At 44.5% G+C, this 25,940-nt stretch overlaps 1 protein-coding gene across 6 annotated transcripts in view; it reads left to right on the top strand.

Moving 5' to 3' along the window:
* The window catches only part of LOC311270612 (signal-induced proliferation-associated 1-like protein 2), an 89,273-nt gene extending 63,994 nt beyond the window's left edge, over positions 1-25,279 (top strand). For 2 of the 6 annotated variants that reach the window (XM_084375596.1, XM_084375597.1), the window contains exons 11-22: positions 2,356-2,502; positions 4,009-4,106; positions 5,265-5,353; positions 6,587-6,960; positions 9,441-9,692; positions 10,812-10,865; positions 12,817-12,952; positions 17,818-18,040; positions 19,866-19,997; positions 22,274-22,391; positions 22,968-23,046; positions 23,474-25,279. In XM_084375596.1, coding sequence (XP_084231722.1) covers positions 2,356-2,502; positions 4,009-4,106; positions 5,265-5,353; positions 6,587-6,960; positions 9,441-9,692; positions 10,812-10,865; positions 12,817-12,952; positions 17,818-18,040; positions 19,866-19,997; positions 22,274-22,391; positions 22,968-23,046; positions 23,474-23,620 — 1,849 coding nt within the window. In that variant the 3' untranslated portion in view covers positions 23,621-25,279. The remainder of the gene's footprint in view (positions 1-2,355; positions 2,503-4,008; positions 4,107-5,264; positions 5,354-6,586; positions 6,961-9,440; positions 9,693-10,811; positions 10,866-12,816; positions 12,953-17,817; positions 18,041-19,865; positions 19,998-22,273; positions 22,392-22,967; positions 23,047-23,473) is intronic. The other 4 variants (XM_084375598.1, XM_084375599.1, XM_084375600.1 and 1 more) reach the window with 3 other exon arrangements.
* Positions 25,280-25,940: the final 661 nt, after the last annotated feature.

Here is a 25,940-nt window from a genome sequence, read left to right on the forward strand (position 1 = left end):
ATCTCCCTTTAGATGATAAGGCCACACTCAGACTTTGTTCCTGTCCTAGACTGTGTCTCTTTTGGACATCTCCATTGAGCCATGTAAAGCAGTGATTTGTTCATTCTAATGAAACCCCTACAGTCATGATAACCTTTCCAGTGTGTCACACTGACCCCCCCTGGTGTTGCCTGTTCTGACTATACTGGGATAATGGCCGCCTTCTCTGCCTAATCAGAGTCGCTGGCAGTGGGAGCACTCCATTCTCCCTCGCTCCTTTCTTTCTCTCTCCGTATCCCTCCCTCCCTCTTCCTGCACCCTGCCGAGGAGGAGGTGATAGGGACACTGACACAGCTCAGCTCATCTCATCCAATTACTGCAGAAACAAAGAGAGAGCTCTTCCCTGGACCACGATATGTAGCACCCCAGAGGGAGTGGGTGTAGAGGAGGGGGACGGAGAAGGCATAGACTGAAGAGGGAGGGAGAGAGACAGGAGGGGAATATTATACGGTGACAGAAGAAGAAGCTGCTTATTTTTTTCATGTATTTTTCATGTTGTGTGGACGTGCAGAAGAGAGATCGAACATGGGCCTATAGTAGTGATGAACCAGGAGTACATGGAGAGATTGCAGACTAGCTGGACTAACTAACTAGATAGAAACAAATGACTGTCCGCCTTTGTCCACTCTAAGTAGACGACACATTACTGAAACAATATCCACTTCTATACAATTACTAGTGTTAAATAACATCCAACGTAAACCCAAATGAACAGCTTTAAAAACATGACAGGTGGCATCAATAAAAGGGCACTTGAGTTAATCTGATAGGGCTGTGGAGGGACGTCTGACAAAGGGAAGGGTTGGGAACCACTGGTCTATAGGACACATATGAAGCTTGATACCTTAGATGAAGCATCATCCCATCCACACATATAGCTGAATTCAGACTTGGCACTATAAAATATGACACCTATGCTGCAGCCAACTGAGACAGCCGCTAATCTCTGTAGCCTCCAATGTTATTGCAGCGTAGACAGAAAAATTATGTTCAATATCCCCGCAGAACTTTACATTATGTCGAGGGAGGAAGAGAGGGAGAACAAAAAGCAGCTGCTGCTGGTTCACATTAAAGTGCCTGGACCCGTCTGAGGAGACTAACACTTCAGCCGGAGAGGAAATGTAGCGATCTGGCCAAAGCGTTCAATGATGTGTGCTGCGACTGAGTTACTGACAGTTTAGTGAGTTTCCCATGGAGGTCCAGACAAAGGAAACCTGATGACGAAGGAAAAATGGTTCATGCCGAGAATTTGTCACCTTCCACGTAGACATTTATATTGTGATTTTTTCATTACCGGGCTCTACTGGATTTTCTTTTATGAAATCTACCTGCATATTTCTTATCTTTTTGAATGTTCCTTCATGCTTGTAATTGTTTCGATTTTGAAATTTAAAAAAGGGAGAACACACCTGGGATGTGAGCTTAATTCAAATCTATTACTGAACTCATCTCATAAACAAATACAGGAGAAAAGGGACTCATAGAAGAAAATGGTATAGAGTATACAGCTAGACTTGGCTTGAGACTTAATGTGAAAGCCATCCTGCCTGTGTTGTTGCACTCTTATTTCCGTCCGGTCATCTAACCTACTTTGGTGTGAGTTAAAAGGAAGGCCTCCAGGCAGCAGGCATAACTCGAATCCAGTGTTTATTTTTCCCCCTCGACTGTAGTTCACAAAGTCCTCTGACCAGGCGAAAGCACGCAAAGAAACCTCTCGTCATGTCTTGACATTAAGTCAGGCCAGGGCTTATTGCAAGACGGTAAAGTACATTTTGGATAGGTTGGGGTCACATGTGAAAAGAGCAGAGTCGAGTTTATGTTTCAAAGCAGGAATCTGAAGCATCCTCTTACGTTTGGGAGCTACTTCTTCTTCACTCTTCATACAAACAGAGCTCCACCATCTGGATTACTCGCTGAGGCTTATTACTGTTACTAATCTCTGTTTCTGTTTGTCTTTGGAGAACAAGACACCTTCTCCCTCACTGACAGTTCTCACATTTTCTTGGAGATAATCCACAGTGCTCACGTGCAAGAGACCATTTAGTGGAGTGACACCCAATAATATAGTCATTAATGTAGGAAATACTGAGGAAAAGAAGTGTTACCAGGTTTGTTGTGAAATTTCGGCTTCTCAAGTCAAAAATCTTATGTAAATATTGAGTGTAAAGTGGATTCAAATAATAATCCGCACTGATAGAGTAGTGCTTAAATTACTGATATAGCATTTACTTGATAACTTGGCCTCTGTGAATTTGTGATGGTCATTTTTCACTATTTTTGATCAACTGTGTATCTTTTGACCTTGTGTGTCTGCAGGACAATGCAGGATATGGAGAACCCACAGGTCACCTCATGTAACAAGGGAGACCAGCACTACCGCAGCTCCCCCAGTAACCAGTCCTCCTCCAGTGATCCAGGACCATGCGGCAGCAGCACCTGGTCCCAGCAGCCTGGATATGACGGGTACGTGACCACAGCAGCTTTACTTCTTCGTTTGAAATAGCCTCCACATAGTCCCTCCAGGAATATAGCAGTAATGAATGCGGCTACAATCAGCCCCAGCATTATTCCTGAGAACTTGCAATTTTGCAAAATGACACCAATTTTTCCACATGAAATGACCAAATCATCAGCGCACTTTTGGCCAGTCGTTACTCTTTTCTTCTTTTTTTTCTCCTTTTTTTTTTTGTGCAGGAAGTGATCTAACATAACAATGAAATTATGCCTGGCATAGTCTTGTACCACATCCAGAGCATAAAAGAGGGAAGATGATGGAAGATGATGAGTTTCATGTATGAGATTTTTTTTCCATTTAATGTCCATTATTATAGTTTTCCATTCAATCATCCCGAGCCTTGGTTTCAGGATTTCATTCAGATGAACATAAAGGCTACATCAAACATAAATGGGCACTTTCAAAATCAAAGCATTCGGTTTTATAGCCATTCAACTCCAAGCCAAGTACAGTATTTTGCGTTGTCATAACTCTTCTACAAGAACATCTTCCTTCTTCTGTTCGGAATATTTAAAAACGGTGAGCGCTTAAGTGTAATAGAAAGTGATTATAAAGAATACTGTCTTGTCCTCCACCATTTCCTATTGCGACTAAAGTGCCACTTTAGCAAACTACGCTGTAATTTTGGAGAAAGCCTTCTGAAAAGAAAGTTTTTGGCCATAATGAACACGAGGGAGGTAAAATCCTGGTGAGAAGACGAGAAAGGACTTCAGCAGAGACCTTTTAGCTTCTGTCAACATGATTATAGACGCCACAATCTCTTTCTGCCATTATAATTTTCCAGTTCAAGTGTTTTGTACATATCAATATAGATCTCTTTTCAATATTCTCATTTGGTGGTTTGCAGGGCAGCACGGCTTCAGACTGCACAGGCATTACATCTGTCAGTCTGAGTCTTGTACATGAGCAGAACCCTTCAGAGACCAATGTCTGTCTGCAAGTGGTTGCCGACCATGACAAGAGGCTTAGCTCCACGCTGCTGCCTTTCTGTCAGAGGCCCTCTAAAGTGCACTGAACTCTCAGGGATCACTGTGCCCTGTCAGAGCCGCCACGCTGCACAGCAGCGGAGACATTGACTGGCCGATTGATCTCCAGTCGGAGTCTTTGCTAAAAATCATGAGACACTGCTGCCTCTGTTCATCTGCTGTAACCTTTAGAAGCTCGTCGAGGTTTAATTAAGACCTGCATTGAAAAATTTGCTGCTCTCTCCCTTTTGTCAAGAGCAAGAAGCCAGCACCAAGTCAAATGAAAGGAGGTCTCTTGTCAGCGTTGTCTGGCGGCTTCTTTATTCTATTATAAGCTCAAGTGATTCGACCTTAAATGATCTTGAGCTAATTGCTGTACATCTGTGGTACATCTATTCAAGCCTTTTTTGCTGACTGGAATACAGAGTTCACACTATAGAGAGAAAATAATTTACAGCCCATTTTCCTCCTCTTTCTTTCTATCTCCAGGTGTCCCTCCCCTATCCTCCATGAGCGTGCGGGGGACATGCAGGGGGGAGATGGAGAGATGCACAGGGAGCCCACCCTGGAGAGGACCAGGTCTGCAGGTGAGTCTGATGTTCTTTCATCTTCTTTTTCATTTGTTTCTGTGTTTTTCTGTTGATTTAACACTCAGGATAGGTTGATCTTAATGAATTTCCATCATCGGGATAATCGTGAAAAACCTCAGATGAGTGAATTGAAAGAGCTGTCCAGCTTAAGTACAGTCCTATATTGATTTTCTGATTTATTTTGAATTGCAATGAGAAGGAGCCTGCATATTTCCAGTCACTCCAGAATCCTAAACCATGGCTGACAGCTATGCTTGCCCATTGTATCCCTCACTAAAAAAAGTTGAATTAGATGTGTGGAAATACTATACTAATACTAATACTAATACTATTTATGATTTTTTAAAAAAGAATAATACCGGCATATCCCACACATAATTGGAAAATGCTACATTCGGAATAAGGCGTAATTAGGAATATCCAAATGGAATATGCTGTTCACATGACCCGTATTAAATTCTGAATATTGTCATGGTTGGAATTATAGTGGAAAATTATTGTGCACGTAAAAAATTTTCATGACAAAGGATGTTCATTGAAAGAACTGTTTGTATTATCTGTGATGCAATATAAATATTTGAAATTTGATTACAAATTTGATACAAAATGTAAAAGTTAAATTGATTTCAGAATATCTTCAGGGCAATTTTAAGAGTTTTAAGCAAATTTGTTGATTATCGGAATAATACTGTGAAATGCAATTATTTTGGCCAGGATAATCGTGACATGGAAGTTTTATATAGTCCCATGCCTAATTCAGGTACATATTAAAGCAACAGTATGTAGAATTTGGCATTATGTGCGATTTGGTGCCCCCTACAGTTTTTTTTTGAGTGCAACACCACTGTTGTAAATACAAATCCCAGGTCCTAGATAAAGTAAACATGTATGTAACGCTGTGATCCTACCCTCTCACTGATGTGAGGCTGAGACAGAGACACCATTCACCTTATTACAAGACACTGAACCGTAAACATGATTTTGAAGCTGTTATTTTAGGGTTAAACAAGGTCACACCTTGTTGCTTTAATGCTAAAGATGTGATGTTTTGAAAGTTATGTGACCCAGCGCTCATCAGTTGCTCTTATTGCAATTCATGCTGTCCATTCATAACTGGCTCTTATCTACACTCTGCATTTCCTTTTCGGTCCTCAGAGGCCAAATGGCACATCCCCTCCACCAAGATCCTGAATCCTCTGAAGCAAAGAGAGGGAGGAAAAGACTCACCCAACAAGCTGTCCAGGGTAAATGCCTGACCTACTTTAATTTCACTTTGACGCAAGCTGCCCACACAACATTTTTTGAAAGTGTTCAGAAGTTAACTGTCGACGTGTTTTGAAGGGCACAGAAGCTCTTAATGCAGTTCAATGCAGCCGGTGTGTGTGCTGTGTTTGGAGCCCGACTCTGCTCTGTCAGAGCTGGTTTAGCCCACATCAGTGTTTAAATCAGAGTGAGGTCAAATTGCCCTTGTATATGGGCTTTGCAGCAAGCAGCGGCTCAATTTGGGGTATTCAACCTCGTGTCGTCCCCTCTAGCCGCTCGTCGCAGTTATCACTTTCCCTTCATCGGCATGCTAACAGGCGTCTCATCTCATCACCGTTTCTGGTTGTCTCACACTTTTCTAGGACACATTGTTCCTAGAAGGTTGAATATATTAAGTGCTCCAGCCTCTCATTTCCCCCTTTCTCTATATTCCCCTCTCACTTATCTTTTTTTTTTTGGCCCATGCACAATCTCTCCTTCTGTCTTTTATTTCTCCTTTGATGCTGGAGGCTGGCTCACACACAGCTAACAACATCTTTCAGTGCTTTCAGCCAGTGTTGCATTAACCCGAGCCAGTGGATACAAACTTAGACCCCTCCCTTCCTCTTACCTAATGCACAGAGCTTGTTTTTTCAGATCAGAATAAGTGTTTTTGATTTGTTGTTACTGAAGTTGTTTCTGTGTTTTAGCTGTGTGAAGCATAACATAATGAAGAACACATGACCGGTCACAATCCTGAAGTCCTCTCTAATGAAGCATTGCTGTTTCACTGTTTCACTTTCACTAGAGGCCTGTTTTTGAGTCAACAAAATGAATTATAAGACTTCTGTTCTACATAAAAAATGTAGCTTAACTCTGACTTTTTCATCGGAACTGAGGAAAATAGTTGATGCTAATATTAAACACCTATATAGAGGGCAAGATCATGCACATCTCTCACATAAGTACGGGAATTTGAATGGAGGTGTGTGACATTCTGCATATTCAGTTCGTCTTCCTTCCTGTTACTGTCAACCAGCCTTACAGTAGCCTTGAAAAAACCAGCTGTCACCTCCGTCGGGGACACATGAACATGTGATGTAGCCTGATGGGTAAACCTATCACTAAGCATGTTAAAAGCGACCGTTAAGAATAATTTGCACCTGCTGCTTAACCTTGTCTGATCTGCTGTATTTCTGTCTCCTTCACCCCCTTTTCCCCTCTCATTCAACCAGACGGGCGATAAAAACTCGAGCCACTCAAGTAGCAACACTCTCTCGAGCAACGCCTCCAGCAACAGCGACGATAAGCACTTTGGCTCTGGAGACTTGATGGACCCGGAGATGCTGGGCCTCACATACATCAAAGGGGCGTCCACAGACAGCGGCATAGACACTAATCCCTGCGTGGCCCCCGGGGCCCGGGTGTTGATGCAGGGCAGGGTGGGGGAGCAGGGGCACCCTTGGGTATCGGAGCACCACGAGGACGGGGCGTCGGAGGAGGAGCATGGGAAGCTGTACCTGCCGCAGGGCTACGCCTCCGCCATAATGTCGAGTCATGTGACGGAGGGAAGCATCGGAGACCTTAGCGAGATCTCATCACACTCAAGGTATAGTCCAGACACAGGATGTGTGTTTTATTCAAGTTTTTCCCCTTAAAAACAGTTCAGATGTTGTTTCCAATTCTTCTTGATGTATACAGTATATCTGTAGCTACAAGCGTGTTTGGGGTAACAGAGATTTTTCTTTCAGGCGAGATCGAGATAAGTGACAATAAAGGAAAAAGCCTGAATGATTGAGTGGAGAAACATAAGAAATGCTTGCATACAGGACGCAGAGAGTCACTGAATGATTTAAAATATGATGTGAATCATATGTTGTTGAACACCAACGGGAGACATGTTGGAAAGCCATTATCGTAACACAAAACGAGGGAATATCTATAGGAAGAACGCCGTTCGCTCCTCCGGCAGACTTCCAGTGACTTGTTGTATCTTTGCCAGGGAGCATTAGAGCTGTTCTGCAGGCCCAGTGCTTAACTTGGAGACTTGATGCTGTTTTCATCAATCACTACATTGTGTGCTCCAGCTAATTTGCGTGATGACTCTGATGTTCTTTCCTCTCAATGGGTAATTACTTGATTCTAGTGTGTCGGGTCATTGATTTGCCCTCCGAGAAAAATCACACCCTTTTCATGGTATGACTGGAGGCACAATCCACTGTGTTCAAACATGTGGATGTACTTCACACATACCCCACAGCCGCCCCCGCCCACTTTGGCCCATTATCTGTCCCGTTAAACACAGACACGGACAAACGCACGCACAAAAGGATAGCTGCTAGCTGTTAGTTGACCTTTTCACCGAGCCGTGCTCCCTCGCTCCTGACCCGCACAACCTGACTCGTCCAGCTGTGCTGAAAGCCAGTGGGTGGAGCCGCTGTCAGGCTGGAGCATCATGGGGGGGTTTTATCACACCGTCGTCCAAGTCCTCCTCACCAGACTGGGGCCCATCTGGGGAAGAGGAGAGGTGTCACAGAGGGTTGGCCCTGCAGCCACTCACAGTCTGCCTCTATGAAATAGAATGGGTATCTATTTGTTTGTGCCATACAGGATTATGTTACCACAATCTGTTCAGATCATTGACCGGTTTGGGAGCCGTCGGAACTGTCCGCTCCAGGATGTCATTCAGAAATGATTAAAGAGCCCATGCCATCACCTTGACTACTCCGATGCTTCCCACCTTTTATGTAATGGTCTTTGACACCAGAGTGTCATCTGAGCAAACAGTGAAGCAGCAGGAGCACATTCTGCAGGGTGTGGCCCAGATGGTCATGAATATGGAAACTGAGTGTGTAGTGCCTCCAGCTAAAGCCAACTCTGATGTCTCAGGGTGGTTTAGGAGAATGTTTTGTGTTTGCTGAAAGTTTTCCAGCAAACGGCAAGATGATACCTAAACGATGAATCCTAACCAGGCAGCTGACACCAAACACAAACTGTCCACCCTCATATTAATGATGTACTGCAAGTTAAAAAGGAGCAAAGACGGGCAGAGTGCTTCTCATTTTCACATCGCTGTTTTAAATGTGGCACATTCATCCTGCATTAATCTATTATTAGGTGAATGATGACTGAAGTTATCGCTTTTTAGAAACTGTAGCTGAAATCTAGTAATAAACATAATTTTCCCAACAAAGAAAGCGCTCCTTCGACCATTTCATCATAATGTCGAGGTTTTCATGTCACCCAAATCACAAAATAAGAAACATTTTGTGTTGTAGCCAGCCATGCCCTTACTCAGTTTTTTAAATAAATCAGCAGAAGTCACAGTGGAGGATGTCTCAAAACCTCTGCAGATAAAACTGTCTAAATACCACTGGCAGAAAGTGGTGAAATACACTGCTTCGTGATTTGAGTGCACTGACCCTTTAATCTGGTTTGTCAGTTGATATTTGACTAAATATTGAAAGGGCAGAGTTCAGCAGGAATACGCACATGATAGACTGCATGTGAGTCATCTCCCAATGTAGGTCAGAGGTGAGCCGGCGTGACTACACTGTGTAGAGGAAATCATGTCATCCTGTCTGAGTCAACAGCAGGCTGAGCTTCAATAATACTCTCTCATTTTTCATTGTATTTTTGTTTATGCTTTCATGTTTTTTCTCTGTTTAAAGGTGCAAGATGTAAGAATTTTAGTTGAAAAATTAACTCAAATTATCAACAGAATGAAGAAATGGCAGTTTTGACTTTATGTCTATGTATTGTGTTGCAGAGATATCTACTGAGTTTAGCATGCTAACCAGCTAGCCATGGCCCTTCCCGGTACAAAGCTGCTGTGCTAGTGGTGTAAACACCAACACTCCCCTAGTCCCTGAGCTCCTAGTCTCAAACTGCTAGCTGCAGGGCTAACTGAGCTAACTAGCTAACAGCAGCCACAGTTAATAGAAATAAGCGGTTACTCTGGTGATATATGCTGCCCCCTATTTGTTTGGAGTGTGTGGGCCAATTCTTACATATTGCACCTTTTTTAAATCCATTCATTTTGGTCACTTTTGAGTTACATTATGCTTTATTCTTTTGCTATCATGTCAGTGGCTCACACCACTCTGGCAGTCCTCTGGCCCGCGGTGCCAGATACTGTATGTCAGCTGACTCCTCCAAGGTGTACACCATCCCCCAGACCAGCAGCTCACTGACAGGGCCAGAGCCGGGGCTGGGGCCCAGCTCAGAGGCCTGCGGACAGGCACGGCCGCAGGCTGGTTGCCCAGTGGGCATGAAGACGACCGAGGATGATGATGAAGATGCCCACAGCACTGAGGGACCTCCCAGCATTTCAGAGTGTGGGTGAGTGTGTGTGTGAAAGAGGAAGCAAGAGAGAGCGTGACTGAAAACATCAGAAAATATTTAGCTCATACACCACAAAGTTAGTACAGTTTGGTTCCAGTTACACTAGCTATCGTGCGGAGCTAGATGACGCACTTTTTAATCACGCTAACTAGCCTCGTCAGCACTGGTTCTCTCACTGTTTCCTCCAGACTTACAGTCGCACAAAAGCCATTCCAATACAAGTGTCCCCTCTCCATCGGCCCACCCAGTGTGCATAAACTGGCCTTGATTGAAGCCGACAGCCACAAAATAAATAAGCTCAATGAAGCCGTGGACATAATACACTTGGCACATGTCACTTGTGGTTATTGATCGCTCCCGTGAAGCCGGGTCCCCGTGGACTGCCAGGCTGAGTCTCTACCAGATCAGCATCTCTGCTGGGAGCCAAACAACGATCCACACACAACAACACACTCCTGTCAGACATGCAGCCCGAGGACACCTGCCGCAGAATAGCCTCTAGAAATATTCACAAAGGGAGAGAAATGCATGCAGTCGCTAAGCCAGGTCGAGACTTTATATGAGCAGTGACGACTGACTGTATCTGTCTGGTGATTAAATGGATGCTGTCGAGAACAGAGAGCCATTGACGGTGAAATTGAAACACAGCTTTGATGGTGTGAGTGTAGATGTGTGCGTGCTTGTTCGAAGGTGTTTGCGTGACCTGCTTGGGGCATATTTTTGGAGGAGAGAATGTGAGATCCGCCCTGGAAGAAACCCCCTGCTCTAGCTCCCAAGTAATTTCATTTAGACTGTGAAATTTGCCACTTAAAGGCGCCGTGATTGATCGCATGCACTGAAGTCATCTTCTGCCGACTTATGAAAAAGCTCTGTAATTCAGTTACCCTCCCCATTGTTTGTTTATATATTCCTGCAGTTTTATTTCATCTTACATAACGGTGCCTCATGATGAATGGGCTAATATTAACCACAGATATTGTTCTAACATAATGAAGTTTCTCTTCCCCCCTTTCTAAGAAGTTTTCTCATTTGCTGTAACACTGTATGTAATGCAGGATGTGTAACAATGCTCCTAACCCTGGGTTCTGTCTCTCCTACTTCTGCTTCTTGTTCCAGAGGAGCGGAGAGCTTGTTAGCCTTCCTTCTCACAATGCTGTCTGAACGCTCAAGGTATACAGTTAGTCAAAGTCAACCCCGTGGCCCCGATCTGACCCAGCCTGCTCCCCCCCCCCCACATACCCACTACCCCCTTTGTCCCCGACCACCGCCCTACTAGTCTGTCCTAGTAGGTCTGGCGGTGCTAGTCCTAACGTGTGGCACATGCTGAGAGTCGAGGGCAACCAGCCGTGCATCAGTGGCTGTGACATTTGTGCTGTATCTCCTACAGGATCCCACTGTCCTCCTGTTAGACCTTCAGCCGCACACTTTTTGGATTCCTGTAGTTATGTTTCCATTAAAATTCTCAGCAAATTTTATGTGAATTTCAAATATTTTGGCAAAGTTAAATGTGAATCAGTCCACGTTTCTGTGAATTACCTTCAGGCAGTTTTACTCAAGAGCATCACATATGTAATCAAGCATAAGTCACTCTGATATATCATGCTATTTCATGCTGCTTCCCACCTAAGATGAAGGAATTTGTCTCATCTGAAACACGTGTGCCCTGTGGCGTTTTAATCAGCCACTCTTGTAATCGAGAGTGGGGATGACAAGCAACCCAGACTTGACCCAAACCAGCGATGCCGCCGTTATGTGCACCCTGACATCCCCACTAATTTTATTCTTTTAGAAAGATTATTTATTCTTCTTTGGAGTCCTGTGGCAATGATGGGCAGTGTGACATTAACACCTTGTCTCCAGCAAAATAAGGTGCCTCAGCATCAAGGTGCAAAAAGAAATAATTGTAATCTCTCTTTTTATGCCCTCTTCAGCCAAGCCTGCATTTTTTTGTAGTCTTTTTTACATTTCTGGCATTACAAATGTGTGGTTGGAACAGGTGGATAAAAACATTCTGTCTTTTTTCACACCCATACTCAGGACCTGCTGTGCGAGACAACATTTATTACATGCTGTAGGCATTAAACAGATGCTCCCGCACAGTAGAATAACCTTTAATTGCAAAGGTCAGGGCTTTAGCGTGGTTCCAATCTTCACCTAATCATGGATTGATCATATGAGAGCAAATTGGACAAGAACTGATCAGGATACAGAAGGAGAAGAAGGGGGAAGAGGCACGAGTATATACAGCTCAATTAAATGCACTTTTCCTTCCTGGATGCAGCCTTGAGAAAAGAGCTTTCGACTCAGAGATGTCATGTATCAGTCAGAATGCATCTGGCAATCTCAAATGGATCAAAACACCCATCTATGTATTTAGGGCTTGGTTGCCATGGTGCTAGGGCATCTCTCAGCATTAGTGTCTCTAAGGTAACCAACTCAGTCAGGCTGTCCCAACATCTTGCTATCTAGCGTATCGTAACCTCCTGCGGCTGTATAACACCCTGCCAACAGCACACACACTTAAAGCAGAGGTCTCACAGCCACACAGCTTCACCAGCCAGGTCACTTCCCCCTCTAAACACTCAGCAAGCACTCTCAATATAATGTTAATGTTCTCCTGAAATACCTCACTGACAACCACTGCCACCAAAAACAAAACTTGTCACCACTTGTGGCTCCTCCAATCCTGTCTAACAGCTCTCGTGTCTTCCTCTGTTGTTGTCTGAACACTCCCCCAGAGTCCCTGGTTTGCACTTGTCTGATGTAATTTCTGTCCAAAACCCTCTTTTTTCCTTCCTTCCTTTCCACCTCTCAACGTGCTTGGCTGCAGTCTTCACAGCCTCTTTAATCATGGGCTGGCAGGGTAGGATTGGAAATAAAGTCCCTTGCTGTATTCTCCAACCCCCTTTTACCCCACGATCACCTGACTAGCATGGAGCAGGGACGCACCTGATGTTGGCATGCTAAGACGAATCCACCTGAACCCTTTGCGTGAAACTGACAATATTTTCTAAACAGCTGGACCCGAGCTGTGATGGCCCAAGGCCTCCCATTGCATGTTGTGGCTTCCATGCCCCGTCTGATGAGCCCTGCTCTTCTGTGCCCTCTGTATCGTCCACAGGCAGCTGTATGCACAGGAGGCTGCCTGCCGGCTCCAGGCTGAGCGGGATGGGAAATCACTGCAGAGACTTTCGAAAGAAGAATACATGAAAATGATGCTGCCCGACAGCCCTCCAGGAGAAGACAGGACTCGGAAGGTGAGGTCATTGTGGCTGAAGGACTAACTAACCCCTAAACTACATCAAGGGCATATGATTGGTCTCAACACTGTAGAGACACATCAACCCACCACCTATATAAAACAAAATGCATTGATTTAAATTATGCATTGATGGATAAGATACATACAAGAAGAACCAGCTTTTTAAAGTAAAATTTAAATGATAACTCATGATCAGATATGTTGACTTTCAAGGTTATATTTGCTGAACATCCGAACACTATCTTTAACGCTGATGCCGTCCTATAATCCCAATCTATAATTCATTTGAAGACGCTCCTGTTTCGGTATCAGCCTGCTCTACTTCTTTAGCCTGCTGCTGTGTTTCCTGCACACAAAATAATTCATAGATTTCTAGACTCAAGTTCATATTTTGATTTATTCCTTTTTATATTTGCTCCTGCTCATTAGCTAACTGCTTGCCTACAGATGACAGATGCAGGGTTAGCTTCTAATTATGATAGACTTTGATAATATATCACCTTTCAAAACAGAGTTTAATTCCTGACGAAAATATTAAAGAATAAACACTCAAGAGTCAGGCCAAACACGGAAGCCTCGTCTGAGGAGAAATTAAAAACACAAAATGCAAAACTCAAAATGTCAGTGTAGCAGGAAGAAAATAAAAAAGCAATGGCGATAAAAAAGTAATGCGAATAAAGAGTTAGATAAAAGAATAAAATCAACTAAGGATGATAAGAAGACATCATCACATCAGAGGAATTAAAAACAGATAAATAGATTAAGAACAGTAAAAAGATAAAAACATAAAAAAGATAAAGCTTGCTAGTAATTGCTGGCTAACATGGTATCTAACATCAGATGTCAGGTAGCTAGGAGATTTTCTTTTTGACTCAACATGGCTACTAGATAGCTAGCTTACTACCTCTTACACTCTGGGGGGTGAAAAAGCCCGTGATGTGCTTTCTCTTTTTTGCCGGCATAAAAAGGGAAAGGGATCAAGTCATGTATAAGACAACATTTTTCCACATTCTTGAGTTATGGACCAACAGCCCCCTCCTTTTAGCTAATCAGATGCTAGCATAAAATGCCTGTCTTGGAGACGTAGCCTCTGGGAGGATATACGGGAACTATCTAACATGACCTCACCACAAAGATAATGCTAACGAGTTCACTCAAATATCGGAAGGGACATGTTCCGACCATCCACATGCAAACCCATGCCCTTAAAGTACATGATAATTGTACGGATGAATAATCGTGAAGTAATGTCAGTAGCATAATCACATGACATACCAAAGATCCTCTCTAAACCCTGATGCTATTTTATCATGCTGACTAACCGGCACGGTACATAAGGCCAGAATCAGAGCAGATAACCTCTTGCTGGGAAGCAAGCACAAGCAGGACAAACATCTGCTGCCTATCAGCTGGCGCTGCTGCTGAGCACCACAGCTGATAGGGCTTGTCTTTCCTGACACAAGACCCTTTCAGTCCCCTCTGACTGGCACGGAGTGTTCGGTTAATTTGATTTAAAACAGGGGGCCTGTGTTTGCTCAGTCGGGATGTCATGGATTAAAGGCAGGGAGTTGCAGAGAGTGCATCGATGTTTGATGTTCCTGCGTCCTGCAGACTCTATTAATTGCATCTTCAGTCCCCCCTGTGCCATCCCCCACCCCTCCATCCATTATCTACCAGTAAGAGACCCTGGAGACGTACAAATGGGTTATTTTTGGATGCTGCTCAATTCTAATATAAATGCACTCCAGCCCGACAGATGACAGGCATGTCCTCTGGCGCAAGCAGGCCTCGACCCTCACTTGAAGTATCTCAGTGCAGTGGTTTGTTCGTCTAGCTGTTGCACACTGCACTTCCACTGCGCTCACGAGAGAATGGCTGTCTAAAATGAAAGCAGGTGTATCGGGCCTGCGCTGTGATTTCCCTTCATTTGATGCTATTTTGTTTCCCACAGAGAAGGAATGCGCAGTAACCATTACAAAGGTGCACAGTGCTGCTTGTTGGATTCAAAGAGAAGTTCGGTCTTTGTTGCAGTCTCGCTCCCCAGTCTGATTTCAGTGTGATAATACAGTGTGTGGAAAAGCAATCTGGGAGAGAGATGCATGAGGGAGGGCACAGAGCCAGATACTCCAACCATGTTCTGTACACATCTGATCCCAATGAACACATACTACTCTTTTCTGGGAGCAGCCTCACTGGGACTGCATGTTTTCAATCATCTGCTGGCACGTAAAAGAATCAAAGTACAGTAATGACAGCGTTGGAAACATCAGTGATGTATTTCTAATTTAATACAGTCTGAGTTGTTTAATCTCATAAGTGATTTAACTGAGTCTCGGGCAAAGGTTAATTCGTGTGTCACTTCCGGTAGTCACCCGACGCCATTGTGTGGGTGAGCAGGTGCAGAGAGATTTTCCCTGCCAGCCGCCCGGTCCGCTGGGACGCCCCTCCACAGACAGGCGGGCTATTGTGTGGCTGACGTAAAGGAAAGGCCGTTCACAGCTTATTCTCCCACAGCGTTCCTCCTTTGAACCTCCTGTGGGAAAGAAAAAAGCATCTGAATAGGTGGTTGTCCAACACATCCTCCCAAGTGGCACGTCAAAGGGTTCTAACGCTGGTTGTTGTCTTTGTTCAGTGCGGGCAGCGAGGTAAAAAAAAGTCCAGGAAATCAGGAAGAAAAATGGTGGATTTGTCAGCGCTGCCGCGACTGATAAGAACGAAAGAATTCAAAGGCATTGCAACCCAAATCGGGGCGAGGACCGCTGCCAGCCGAGGCGGATTTAGACACACTGAAATAGCCCGTAATCTTGCAGGTTTGATTAATACGATATTTTCTGCCTAATGTGCTCAGCAGGTTCAATCAAGCAGTGCCAGGATATGTTCAGAGAGCCCGGTTTGATGCTGTAGATGTAATAAATAGATGGCTTCTGAAAAAACATTAAGCTCTATTGCAAATGGTTTCATCTGCCGTGACTCCGTTTACTGCACTTCTAAATCTGAGCTATTTTTGCTTTATAGGAGAGAGCAGCAAATCCTGTTTTAAGTTGTTTTGATGAGCGAGAACCTTATGGGGTCTAATCTTGTAAAGTTGGGTGGGAAAACTTGCAATAACAGACAACCTTGTTAAGTTAAACCCTCTGAGATGTGGTATGTATGTATGCTGCTTTGAATTCCAGTATATATCTCATTTAAAGACGTACTAGATGTTTGTTAAATTCTCACGGTGGGATTTGTGGGGAATCGCTCTTTGAAATTGAGATGGCTGGGTGTTGGCTTGTGGGGATATCAGTGTAGTGTTGGTTACAGCTGGGAAGCCAAAGGCAGACATTTACCCATCTGGCCAACTGCCCCGCATATCATTTGTGGCTACTTTTGATGTCACTCCTGCAATATTTATGTAGGCTGAAAGGGACAATGATGGATTGGATTGGCCTCTGCGGTTTCGTGTGTTTAAACAGAAGATCCGCCATCAAAAATCTGGCCACAGTCACGAAACTCGAGCGTCCCTGCAGTGGTATGTCTCACTCTTCTCTGTGCACTGCAGAGGACATCTCCTCAGGATGATGCTGCCTTTCAAACCCTCCCGGCCTTTGTGATTGTTCATCTTCACCGTGTGTCGCCTTCTGACCCCTGCCTCGCCTTACATTGACCTCTTCAAGTCTTTAGATTCTTCATAGTATGAGTACTATTCTAGAGAGAGCACGCAACGCAGCACACACACTTTATGTAAGTACATTACACGGACCGCTTCACTGAGCTGTGTCCGCTGGGTCTTTGTCTGGTTTGTAAACAAGCATACAAAAGAAGATGTGTTCTGGGTTCATTTAATATGATGAGTTTTTAATAGAGCGCTGAATTAAATTGACTTATACAGGAGCGCCCCAGTGTTCTATTTATCTGTATTGACAATCCCTGGATAATAGCTCATGCTGGAGTTTAATTAAAGGAAAATTATGGTGTTTTCCAACCTGGATTATTTACCATAAAGGCAGCCATTGTGATTATGGATGCACTCATTTTGCACTCGCGGCTACTGTTTTCTGAGATTCAAGGAAACGAGGATTTGTGACGAACAATGTTTGTCAAGGAAATCGACATCGTGGAAGGAAGCTTTACAAATTCACATGAATAATTTCCAACGGTTGTCTCTGAGTCTGACCTAAAGTACACACCGAACAGCCCCCTGAAGTAGCCATTATCTAACTGCATAGGGATCTACATCTGGGTCAACTTGCTCGCTGAATTATCTACAATATCTGCACCACTATACTACTAAATACAATACTGAAAGGAATACAGAGTCTTATTGTTTGTCGACACACTCTGATGCGACCTGGTTGCAAATCTCCGTGCAGTTAGCTGTAATGGCTATTCTACTGTAGCAGGCTTGTGTTTACTTTAAGTCGGACGCAGAAAAAAAGCATGCACCTTCCCCTGATATATGTTGTTTAGGTGAGCTAAAGCTACCATGACCAATACATTCACAATGGCTATATGCAGTCTTTTTTCCTCCATCACATTAGCTCAGTGACTATCTCCCGCCTCAGCGCAGTGACCTCTGTCACCACCTCCACAGGCCCTGTCCCCGCTTTCTCCCACTTGCCAGACACTCTCCAGCTGTGCTCAATCCATCTGCATTTTCCTGAGAGCAAAGACTGTAATTGATTCCTGACACCGCTCCCCGATGTTCCCTCCTCACCCACCCAGCTGCCCGCTCGTGTACACCTGCTGTGCCGTATAAGGGCAAAGCTCAGGGAAGGTTGCAGAAGGGGCCATCGCTGGGGGTTTAGAGGTCATCCGGCTCTGTCATTTGCATCGTCGTGTCCATCTCTTGACAGATTGTTCTGCTTCTTCCTCTCTCAGGTGTCAGCGGTGGGCAGTTTGTCACCAAGACGCTCCACACTGTACCGGACGCTGTCAGACGAGAGCGTGTGTAGTAACCGCAAGGGTTCGTCCTACGCCAGCTCGCACAGCTCCATGCTGGACCAAGCCATGCCTAACGACATCCTCTTCAGCACCACCCCACCTTACCACAGCACGCTGCCTCCTCGCATGATCCACAACCAGGGGGCATCCAACCTAAGGAGTAAGTACAGACGGTGAACCTCTCACTCAACTAGCTGCTGCAAAAGAAAACACATAAAACATTTGTGCAATTCTTCACCGGGAGATTAAGGATGCACCAATGGGCCTATTGGTAAAGTAGGTTGAACGTTAACAATAGACAGTTGTGTTGCATTGATTTTGCCCTGGCAAATCCGTGAGCTGCAGGCTCGTGACATCCCAGCCATTAGTTTGTAGGGTTATGTAAGCACTGAACAATGCTTTGCAATGAGTAGGCAGTTAGGTACAGCTAACTGAAAGAGGCTTTTGAAGCAGTAACTTCTCAACAAAATCATCTTTTTTATATGATCTTACAAGATAATTCAATGAAGGGCTGAATGACTTTATTTTTTATAATGAAGATTTCTTTCTTTCTTTTCTTCCTTTCACAAAAGAGGAACTAGAAAACAATGAAAACATAACAAAATGTCAGTATCAGCCCATAATTTCACAATCAGTGTATCCCTACCGTGGATGCCGCAGAGAAGCTGCTTCAGAGGAAACAAACAGAACTGTGCTCTGTCTTATTAAGATACCTCTCAGAGACAGGAGGACTAATGTAGACTTTCTCTGCATGTTGCTTTTGGATTATCATTCCTCTTCTCTGGCCCCAGATAAGAGCCAGGATATAGATACTTGTTTGAAGAGCCACTTGCGTCCTACCGATATCATTAGCACAACTGGTACACACTCCAGCAACACTCCTCAATATAGCCAACTAATTGGAACTGGGTGAGGCGGCATGCAACTTGCAAAGAGGCCTGCCGCTCCGTCTGCATTAAGCAGACACCTGTCACTGCTGGCTAGTGTTCCCCCTCTCTACTGTTGGCCCAGCATCCTCTGAATATGTATTAGCAACGAGAGGTGTGATGTGTCCTGCCTGCGCCGCTGCAGGTCCTTAAGATCTGTGACATGAACATGCCTATTTTCCCATCAGGAGTGTCACAGTGTCTGTCATACATTATATTTCATTCACTCATGAGTCCCTGCCTGCCTTCCCTCTCTGTCCCTCCTGTCTCATTTCCATACCGCTCCTCATCCGTCTCCGGCTGCCGTCGCTAGATAGAAAATGGCTTTTGGAAAGATGTTTCTCTCTTTAGCCTCTTCTGGCTGTCAACCTGATGGATCCCCGATTGTTTTGAAGGATAGTCGAGAACACGGGCTCCCTCTTTCCCTTACTGAAACAGTCCAATTTGGTAAACAGCGGATCACTCGAGCTCTGTGACGCTCGGGTAAATTGAAAGGAGAGCGTCTGCATCACCTCGAGCTCTCTCCGTCTCTTCTCTGCTTCTCCGCTCATGCTTTTCTAAATGCCTCTCTGCAGAATGGGAGCTTGTTTATTGCGTTCGCAGTCTTTCAGGGCTGACAGGGAGGGAGGGTGGGAGAGACAGAGGGGAGGGAAAGGAGATATTGATTGAAACATGAAGACATTCACTTAGACAAGTCGTTTATCGCCCCACAGACAGCGCCTTGCCAGTGCTATGCAGAGAAGCTGGTGTGCTGTCACAGAAATCAAAACTTTTCTTTTCAAAGTTAAATTGTTTGCGACCTTTAAGAGCTTTCGTTATTTCGGTGAATGCAGATTAGAAATGGACTCAAGCTAGGTGTTTTGATGAGCGGTGACTGGACCTTTTATCCAGCGATGACTAGTTAGAATAAATCCCCTGCCTCCCCCCTCCTCTACGCCCCTCCATCCCTTTCCCAACCCCTCTTGTCTGCTCTGATGCAAACTGATGGGCGACTCAGAGATTAGCTCTATACTCAGGCCAGATCTAGACACTGATCTGAGTGCCTGCCTGTCTCTGCAGATGAGTTTTGGTTCTCTGACGGCTCCTTGGCGGACAGGTCCAAGTTCAGCGACCCGGGCCTCATGCCCCTCCCAGACACTGCCTCGGGCCTGGACTGGTCCCACCTGGTTGACGCAGCACGAGCCTTCGAAGGTAACCAGCCTGGTTGAAGCTGCTGGCACCTCGTGTAACCCCCTCCCCACTCCTTATTGCTGCTTAGCGTGTGTGTTTGTGTGTGTGTGTGTCTTTAATCTGCAAGTGCTAGCTGGCTTGAATGTGCAGGTTTGTGTGCGCTTTGTGTTTGTGTTTCCTCTAGCGTCTCCTAAGTGCTGTACGAGGCGACTTGTGGGAATCCTTTTGCTTTTTGCGCCTCCGCTCTGAGCCCTATTGTGATTCCCATCAAGCACCCCAACTTGGAAAAATGAGCCATCATTTCGCAGCACAGACATGGAGCCAATTCTTAAGTCGTCACTTCAGGGAGAGTTCTTACAGCGATGCCTTTTACTGTTAAGCTCCTGGGTTGATGGTCTGGGGATAATCGCAGCTCTTCTGCTGGCCTTTTCTCCATTAAGTCTGAATTTGGTCCACTAGAAGAATTTTTCTTCTAGAAAAAGATGAGTCATCTGACCGAAAGTGGCAGATTCTCTCCTCCAGCAATCATCATATATAAGGCGGACCGTCTGAATGGCTGCTTTAGAGTGTTTGTGGTCTTTGACAAGTCATTTAGGAATCGAGTAGGACTGAAGTCTGTCTGTTCACTCAGTCACAGCATGTTTGCAGTTTATTAGCATTTGAATGTCTCCACTTCATGGTCAGCATCATCACTTCTGCTCATTAAGTACTTTTTCGATCGCACTCATACCACTGTATTCCCCATGTCACGGAAAGCGCAAACATGCCACAAGCTTTTTTTTCCACTTGAACTCCATCTGACCCCTAGACCTTTGAGGAGGCAACGTAGCATGTGACTATTCATTTGTCATAATTAATGTATTCTCTGTAGAGTTCCTTCTTTGATACATTTCCGGCTGCATAGCCCGCAGCGTATCATTTAAGGAGAGTGGAATCAGTGGAGATGATGCAGAGTCTGACTGGCAGCAAGAAGGGGTTTGTCACGGGAGCCCGGCTGGCCCAGAAAAACACTGTGTAAACTGGAGGCTTGTTGCCGAGCAGAAAGTGGCTCCAGGCTGCCGTTGTGGTCCATGTATGTTTAACCAGCTCTGGTTAGAGCCAGGGGAGGAAAGTTTGCCAGAGATGTAAAGCATTTATAGCATTCATAACCTTGCGGATCCTGAGAGGCCGCTCGAATTCATAATGCAGAGAGACGGTTTGGATTGCAGCATCCACAAACACATCCTGACCTCCTGACTTTTAGAGTTGAAGCAGATGGAATTAAAATGGGATTTAGTCGATTTCACCAACAAAAGGCTTTCGGTGCAATCACCGAAAGCTGTCTTTGTCAACTGTGTAATATGTTTTTTATTATCCCATCTCCAATAAATACGGCGCTGTATGTTTACTCCTAGATTGTCATGTTTTCTCTTCAGTGTAATCTGTTTCTGTTTGATTTTCAACCGTTTGTCCACTAAATCTGGACACGGGGTCACGCAAAAAGTGACAAGCCGCTTTTCCGCGCCCGTCACTGCTTTCCTAGAAGTCTTTAATCTTTCTGATGCAGCCATCGAATATGAGGAAAATGTTCATTCATATGTAAATTAAGAGCTCGGTCTCCCTTTCCTGCCTCGTCTGAACAACCAACTCCAGGCTCCATCAGCTTTTGTCTTGGAGTGGATTAGCTTTCATTTGGGGGTCTAAATTAATGGAAGGGTTTCCTTAATCTCTTCTATGAATATGCAGATCCCTCTATCTTTAGTCTCAGACCAAGGGCTTGAGAGAGACAGAGTGGCTTCTAAAGAAGAAGAGCATTACGCCTCAAAACTAAGCAGTCCCCAAGTGTAACATGCCAAGTTTGGGTTTTCCATGGGGCTTTGAGCAAGCTTAAGGGCCTGATATGGTAAAACAAGCATGACTGGAGCCTTACAGCTCTGTGGGATCCAGCCCATTATGTGGCAAACAGCTGTCAGAGGAAGCTCAGAGGGGCGAGGGCACCCAAGCAACGCCCAAGGGACTGACTGTGATAGTCTAGAAATGCTCTGTTTACCACCTTGTTCCTTATTGTCTGGATATAGATCTCTCAATACAGCAGGACCTCATTTGGTGGCTTTGCAACAGCGCTTACACTAGAACCACTCATTCATCCAAAGCATGAATGAATTGCCTCATCCTGTCAGGAGCGTGTGCATGCGAGTGTGTTGTTCTGCTCTATTTTCGTTGCATGTTGACACCATGAAATGCGTTGCCGAACACATTTCCTATTTTCGATGCTAAGGCCAGTTTGTGACCTGTTACGTGACCTGTTCTGTCTCCAGACCAGCGCGTGGCGTCATTCTGCACCATGACGGACATGCAGCGGGCAGAGGCTCTGCAGATCTCCAGAGAGCTGACCAGACGAGTGGTGGAGGCGGAGGGAGCGGCGCTGGAAGCAGAGTACGCTCAGCCGACAAACACACAAGCACCAACGCTCCCGTAGCCAGTGAATTATTGAGTGCTAGCTTAAACCGGGCCCCGAGCAGTGATTGTCCAATCATAGCTTAGCAACCATAACTAGACACAGCAGGCCTGATTTTTTTCACATGATGAAGTGATGTGCAAGAGCGATACTCAGTGTCTCAAGAGTTTGTAGGGTGCTTATTTTTTTATAACCTCTGCAAACAGCAAAAACTCAAGAGTGAAAAGTGTTTATCTGCTTTAACGTTAGCTGCATGATCGTTTACGAGCTGCTACAACAATAACTGAGTGTTTTTTCCAAAGACAAGGGTCACCAACTACTGTATATTATTATTTAGGGATACAGGGACTGTTAAAGAATTGTGTGCCCGACTGAAACATCCACTGATGGGTAGCCACGGTGTTTTGAGTTGATCAGAGTTAAGAGTAACAGTGGCGTCTCTATTATGCTCCTAAAATAAAAATATAGGACCATAGTTGGCTAGCTAAGGCACAATAAAATGTGATAATGAGTCTTTCTTGAGTTGTAACATCCTATTTTGTGTCCCCCAACAGCAGCGCCCCCTCCACACTGACTGGCAAAGTCAACCAGTTGGAGGTGATCCTCAGGCAGCTGCAGCACGACCTCAGAAAGGTAAGTTCACATTTATCAAACCAACGTCTTGATTAACATTTCGTCACCTTTCCGCTCTCTTTTTTGCATGTCAGCAAACAGTCTGCGCCACTCAACTCAGGAGAATAGACATTGAGTAATGCGTGTCCCCGATGTCTGTGTAATACTAACTCGTCCACTTAATTCAATATCCTGCTTCCTTTTCCTTATTGTTTCCCAGCCCAACATTTCCCCCACGACCGCTAATGTGCCTAAAATGGAGAGAGGAAATGCACTTTTATCAGCAGAGAGAAAAAGCTTAATGCCTCCCATTTACGCAGCGCTGACGAAAGACGGATGTTCTTGTAATAGCGGGGCTTTTATCATCCTCTTTTGCATCCATTTATTTTTGCCTCATGTCCCGGTGTTGATTGTGTGTGTGTGTTTGTGTCTGTGTTTGTGTGCTCAGGAGAAAGAGGATAAGGCGATGCTGCAGGAGGAGGTGCAGCACCTGAGACAGGACAACATGCGACTGCAGGAGGAGAGCCAGACGGCGGCGGCTCAGCTCAGGAAGTTCACAGAGTGGTTCTTTCACACCATTGACAAGAAACCCTGAGAGAGCGAGTCCGAGAGACCTGCAGGAAGAGAGAGCGAGAAAAAGCGCAAGATGGCCTTCACTCCTCCTGGGCACCCACTCAACTCCTACTTAAGACTCCCAGATGATCCACAGGCAAACAAACTTTCAAACAAACCATTACCGGCCCCCAGTGTAATCAAGACTCTTTAAAAAGCCCCTGCTTAGGAGACTGTAGTGCAGCCCTGTGTGGAATTAAAACCCCGATCTGGACCTTATTTTTGGGAACCTCTTCTGTCTGAAGTGCTGGGCTGTTTCTGACGTTAACGTTCTCTCCATCCCGGCAAACGAGCCTCTTGGGAAACTTCCTCATCTCCGGTGTTGGAGAGGAATCGAGATGGGCAACCCCTCAGGGGGCCCCGCCAGAGTCCCCGGGATCTTCTTACAGTAGTGGAATGTAAAGCTCATTTACTGTAGTCAACATATAATCTACCTACGTATGTCCCGTCAGTCTACTGTACTGTATACTCAGCTTTACTGTATCATACTGCGCACACTGTCACACAGCTGTTTCTGTGCCGGCCTTCACGGACACAGGAGAGAGGAGAGGGTGAGGCGAGGAGGGGAGCGGAGGAATGTACTGGACATAATGAAGTGGTACTTACTGTCTGCTTGCACCAAGAGGAATCCACATGTGGTGGTCTTGAAACGTAACAGAGGAGGGGAAAATGAATGTAGCTCAACTGAGACCCTTTTATTTCTGGATTCCCAAAGCCACAAAAAGTTTCAAGGTTTGATGTTTCTGGGCCATTTTTTTTCTTTTTCAACGAATTCCACTTTTTTTTCTTTTCCTCAGTGTTGTAACGTAGGGTCACATGGCAGTAATTTTGATGTTTAAAAGGTGCTTTCCCTACACACGTTTGTCCGTAGTTTCCATTCACTGTCACAATGTCCTAGCAATAACAAAGTGGTAGTTACGAAACTGTGTTTAAAAAGTGAAAAAACAAAACGGAAAAAAAAAAAAAAAAAAGTTAGCACAAACGTGAAGAGTTCCTGTCGAGAAGCAGTCGTGCTTGACATGTATTTATAAAACAGGAAGAGACTGTGCCTAAAACTCTCGGTTGTAAATGGATTGTTTCTCTTTGCTTTTAATTCTCTTTTATAAACACATGCCTTGTCTGTGGCTCACTGATATGAAATTGTGTGTATGAATGTGTGTGCGTGGGTGTGTGTAGTTTATCACAGCAAAACGTGTTCTTATGCAGTGGTTTCTAGAGCATTAGAGCAAGCGCCAGTGAACCACACTTACAATGCCAAATGTGTTTATTTCTGTACATATCTGCCACAGAAGTGTCTTGTATTTAACACTATTATTTAAGCTTATTTAACCTAAAGTTGTTTATTTTATTAAGGGTATTTGTTTTGTTTTTTTTCTGCACTAAGGAGAGATAAAGCTCTGTGTATGTTGTAAAGTGTGTAGCTTGCCAGGGCAAAAAAACAAACTATATATTTAAATATATAAATGATGATTTTGGAGATTCCAACATTTGGATGCTGCTAGATTACAGTTTGCTGGTTTGTATGCTTTTAAAAATGTCTCTCTCCGGAAACTGTCTCATCCCTGGTGGGACACTGGTTGCTTTATTTGTTTTTGTTCAATTTTTTGTTTTGTTTTTTTAATAAATGTAGTTGTAAAAATAACAATTCTTTTGTGTTTTTTAATATGTTTCTATTGTCGACTCCAAAATCAAAAGCACATGTTTTTCCTTTTATTTGTACTGGTATTTTAATGTGAGTTTTGGAGATATCGGCTGTAGAGTCGTCTGCCTTCTCTCACATGTAATGGAAGTAGATGGCACTTGAGTTAAAAAAAAAAAACTCAACAGAAATCATGACCCGGTTACTCGAGACAATCCACAGACTGTGTTGTGAGTAGTTTCATGTAGGAACTATTTTCTTTCCATAGCGTGCATCTACTCATTGATGAGAAGATAGTAAGCTAACTAAGCTTACTAAGCTAGTCAGCCATTAATGTTTACGTCCCGCACTGTCACCAGCACAAGCCTGTTATAGTTGGGCTGTAGTTGGGTAGAAAGAAAATTGTTGCTCCACAAAACTGCTCACAACAAGGTCCGTTGATTATCTGGAGTAGCCGTGTCATGATTTCAGGAAAGAGACATTGCTGTTGAACTTTTCAGATGTATTTTTACAGGCCCGGTGCCATCTCGTTCCATTGTATTTGACAAAAGGGAGACATGTCTAAGGCCGAAACCTGCATAAAACAATCTCGATGGATAATTAGAACTACAGGTAAGAGATAAAATATGTTGTTTTTAATTCTAGAGCGAACTGTCCCTTTAGT

The sequence above is a fragment of the Pagrus pagrus genome (genome assembly GCF_965226575.1).
Source record: "Pagrus pagrus genome assembly, chromosome: 15".
In the NCBI taxonomy this organism is placed as follows: Eukaryota; Metazoa; Chordata; class Actinopteri; order Spariformes; family Sparidae; genus Pagrus; species Pagrus pagrus.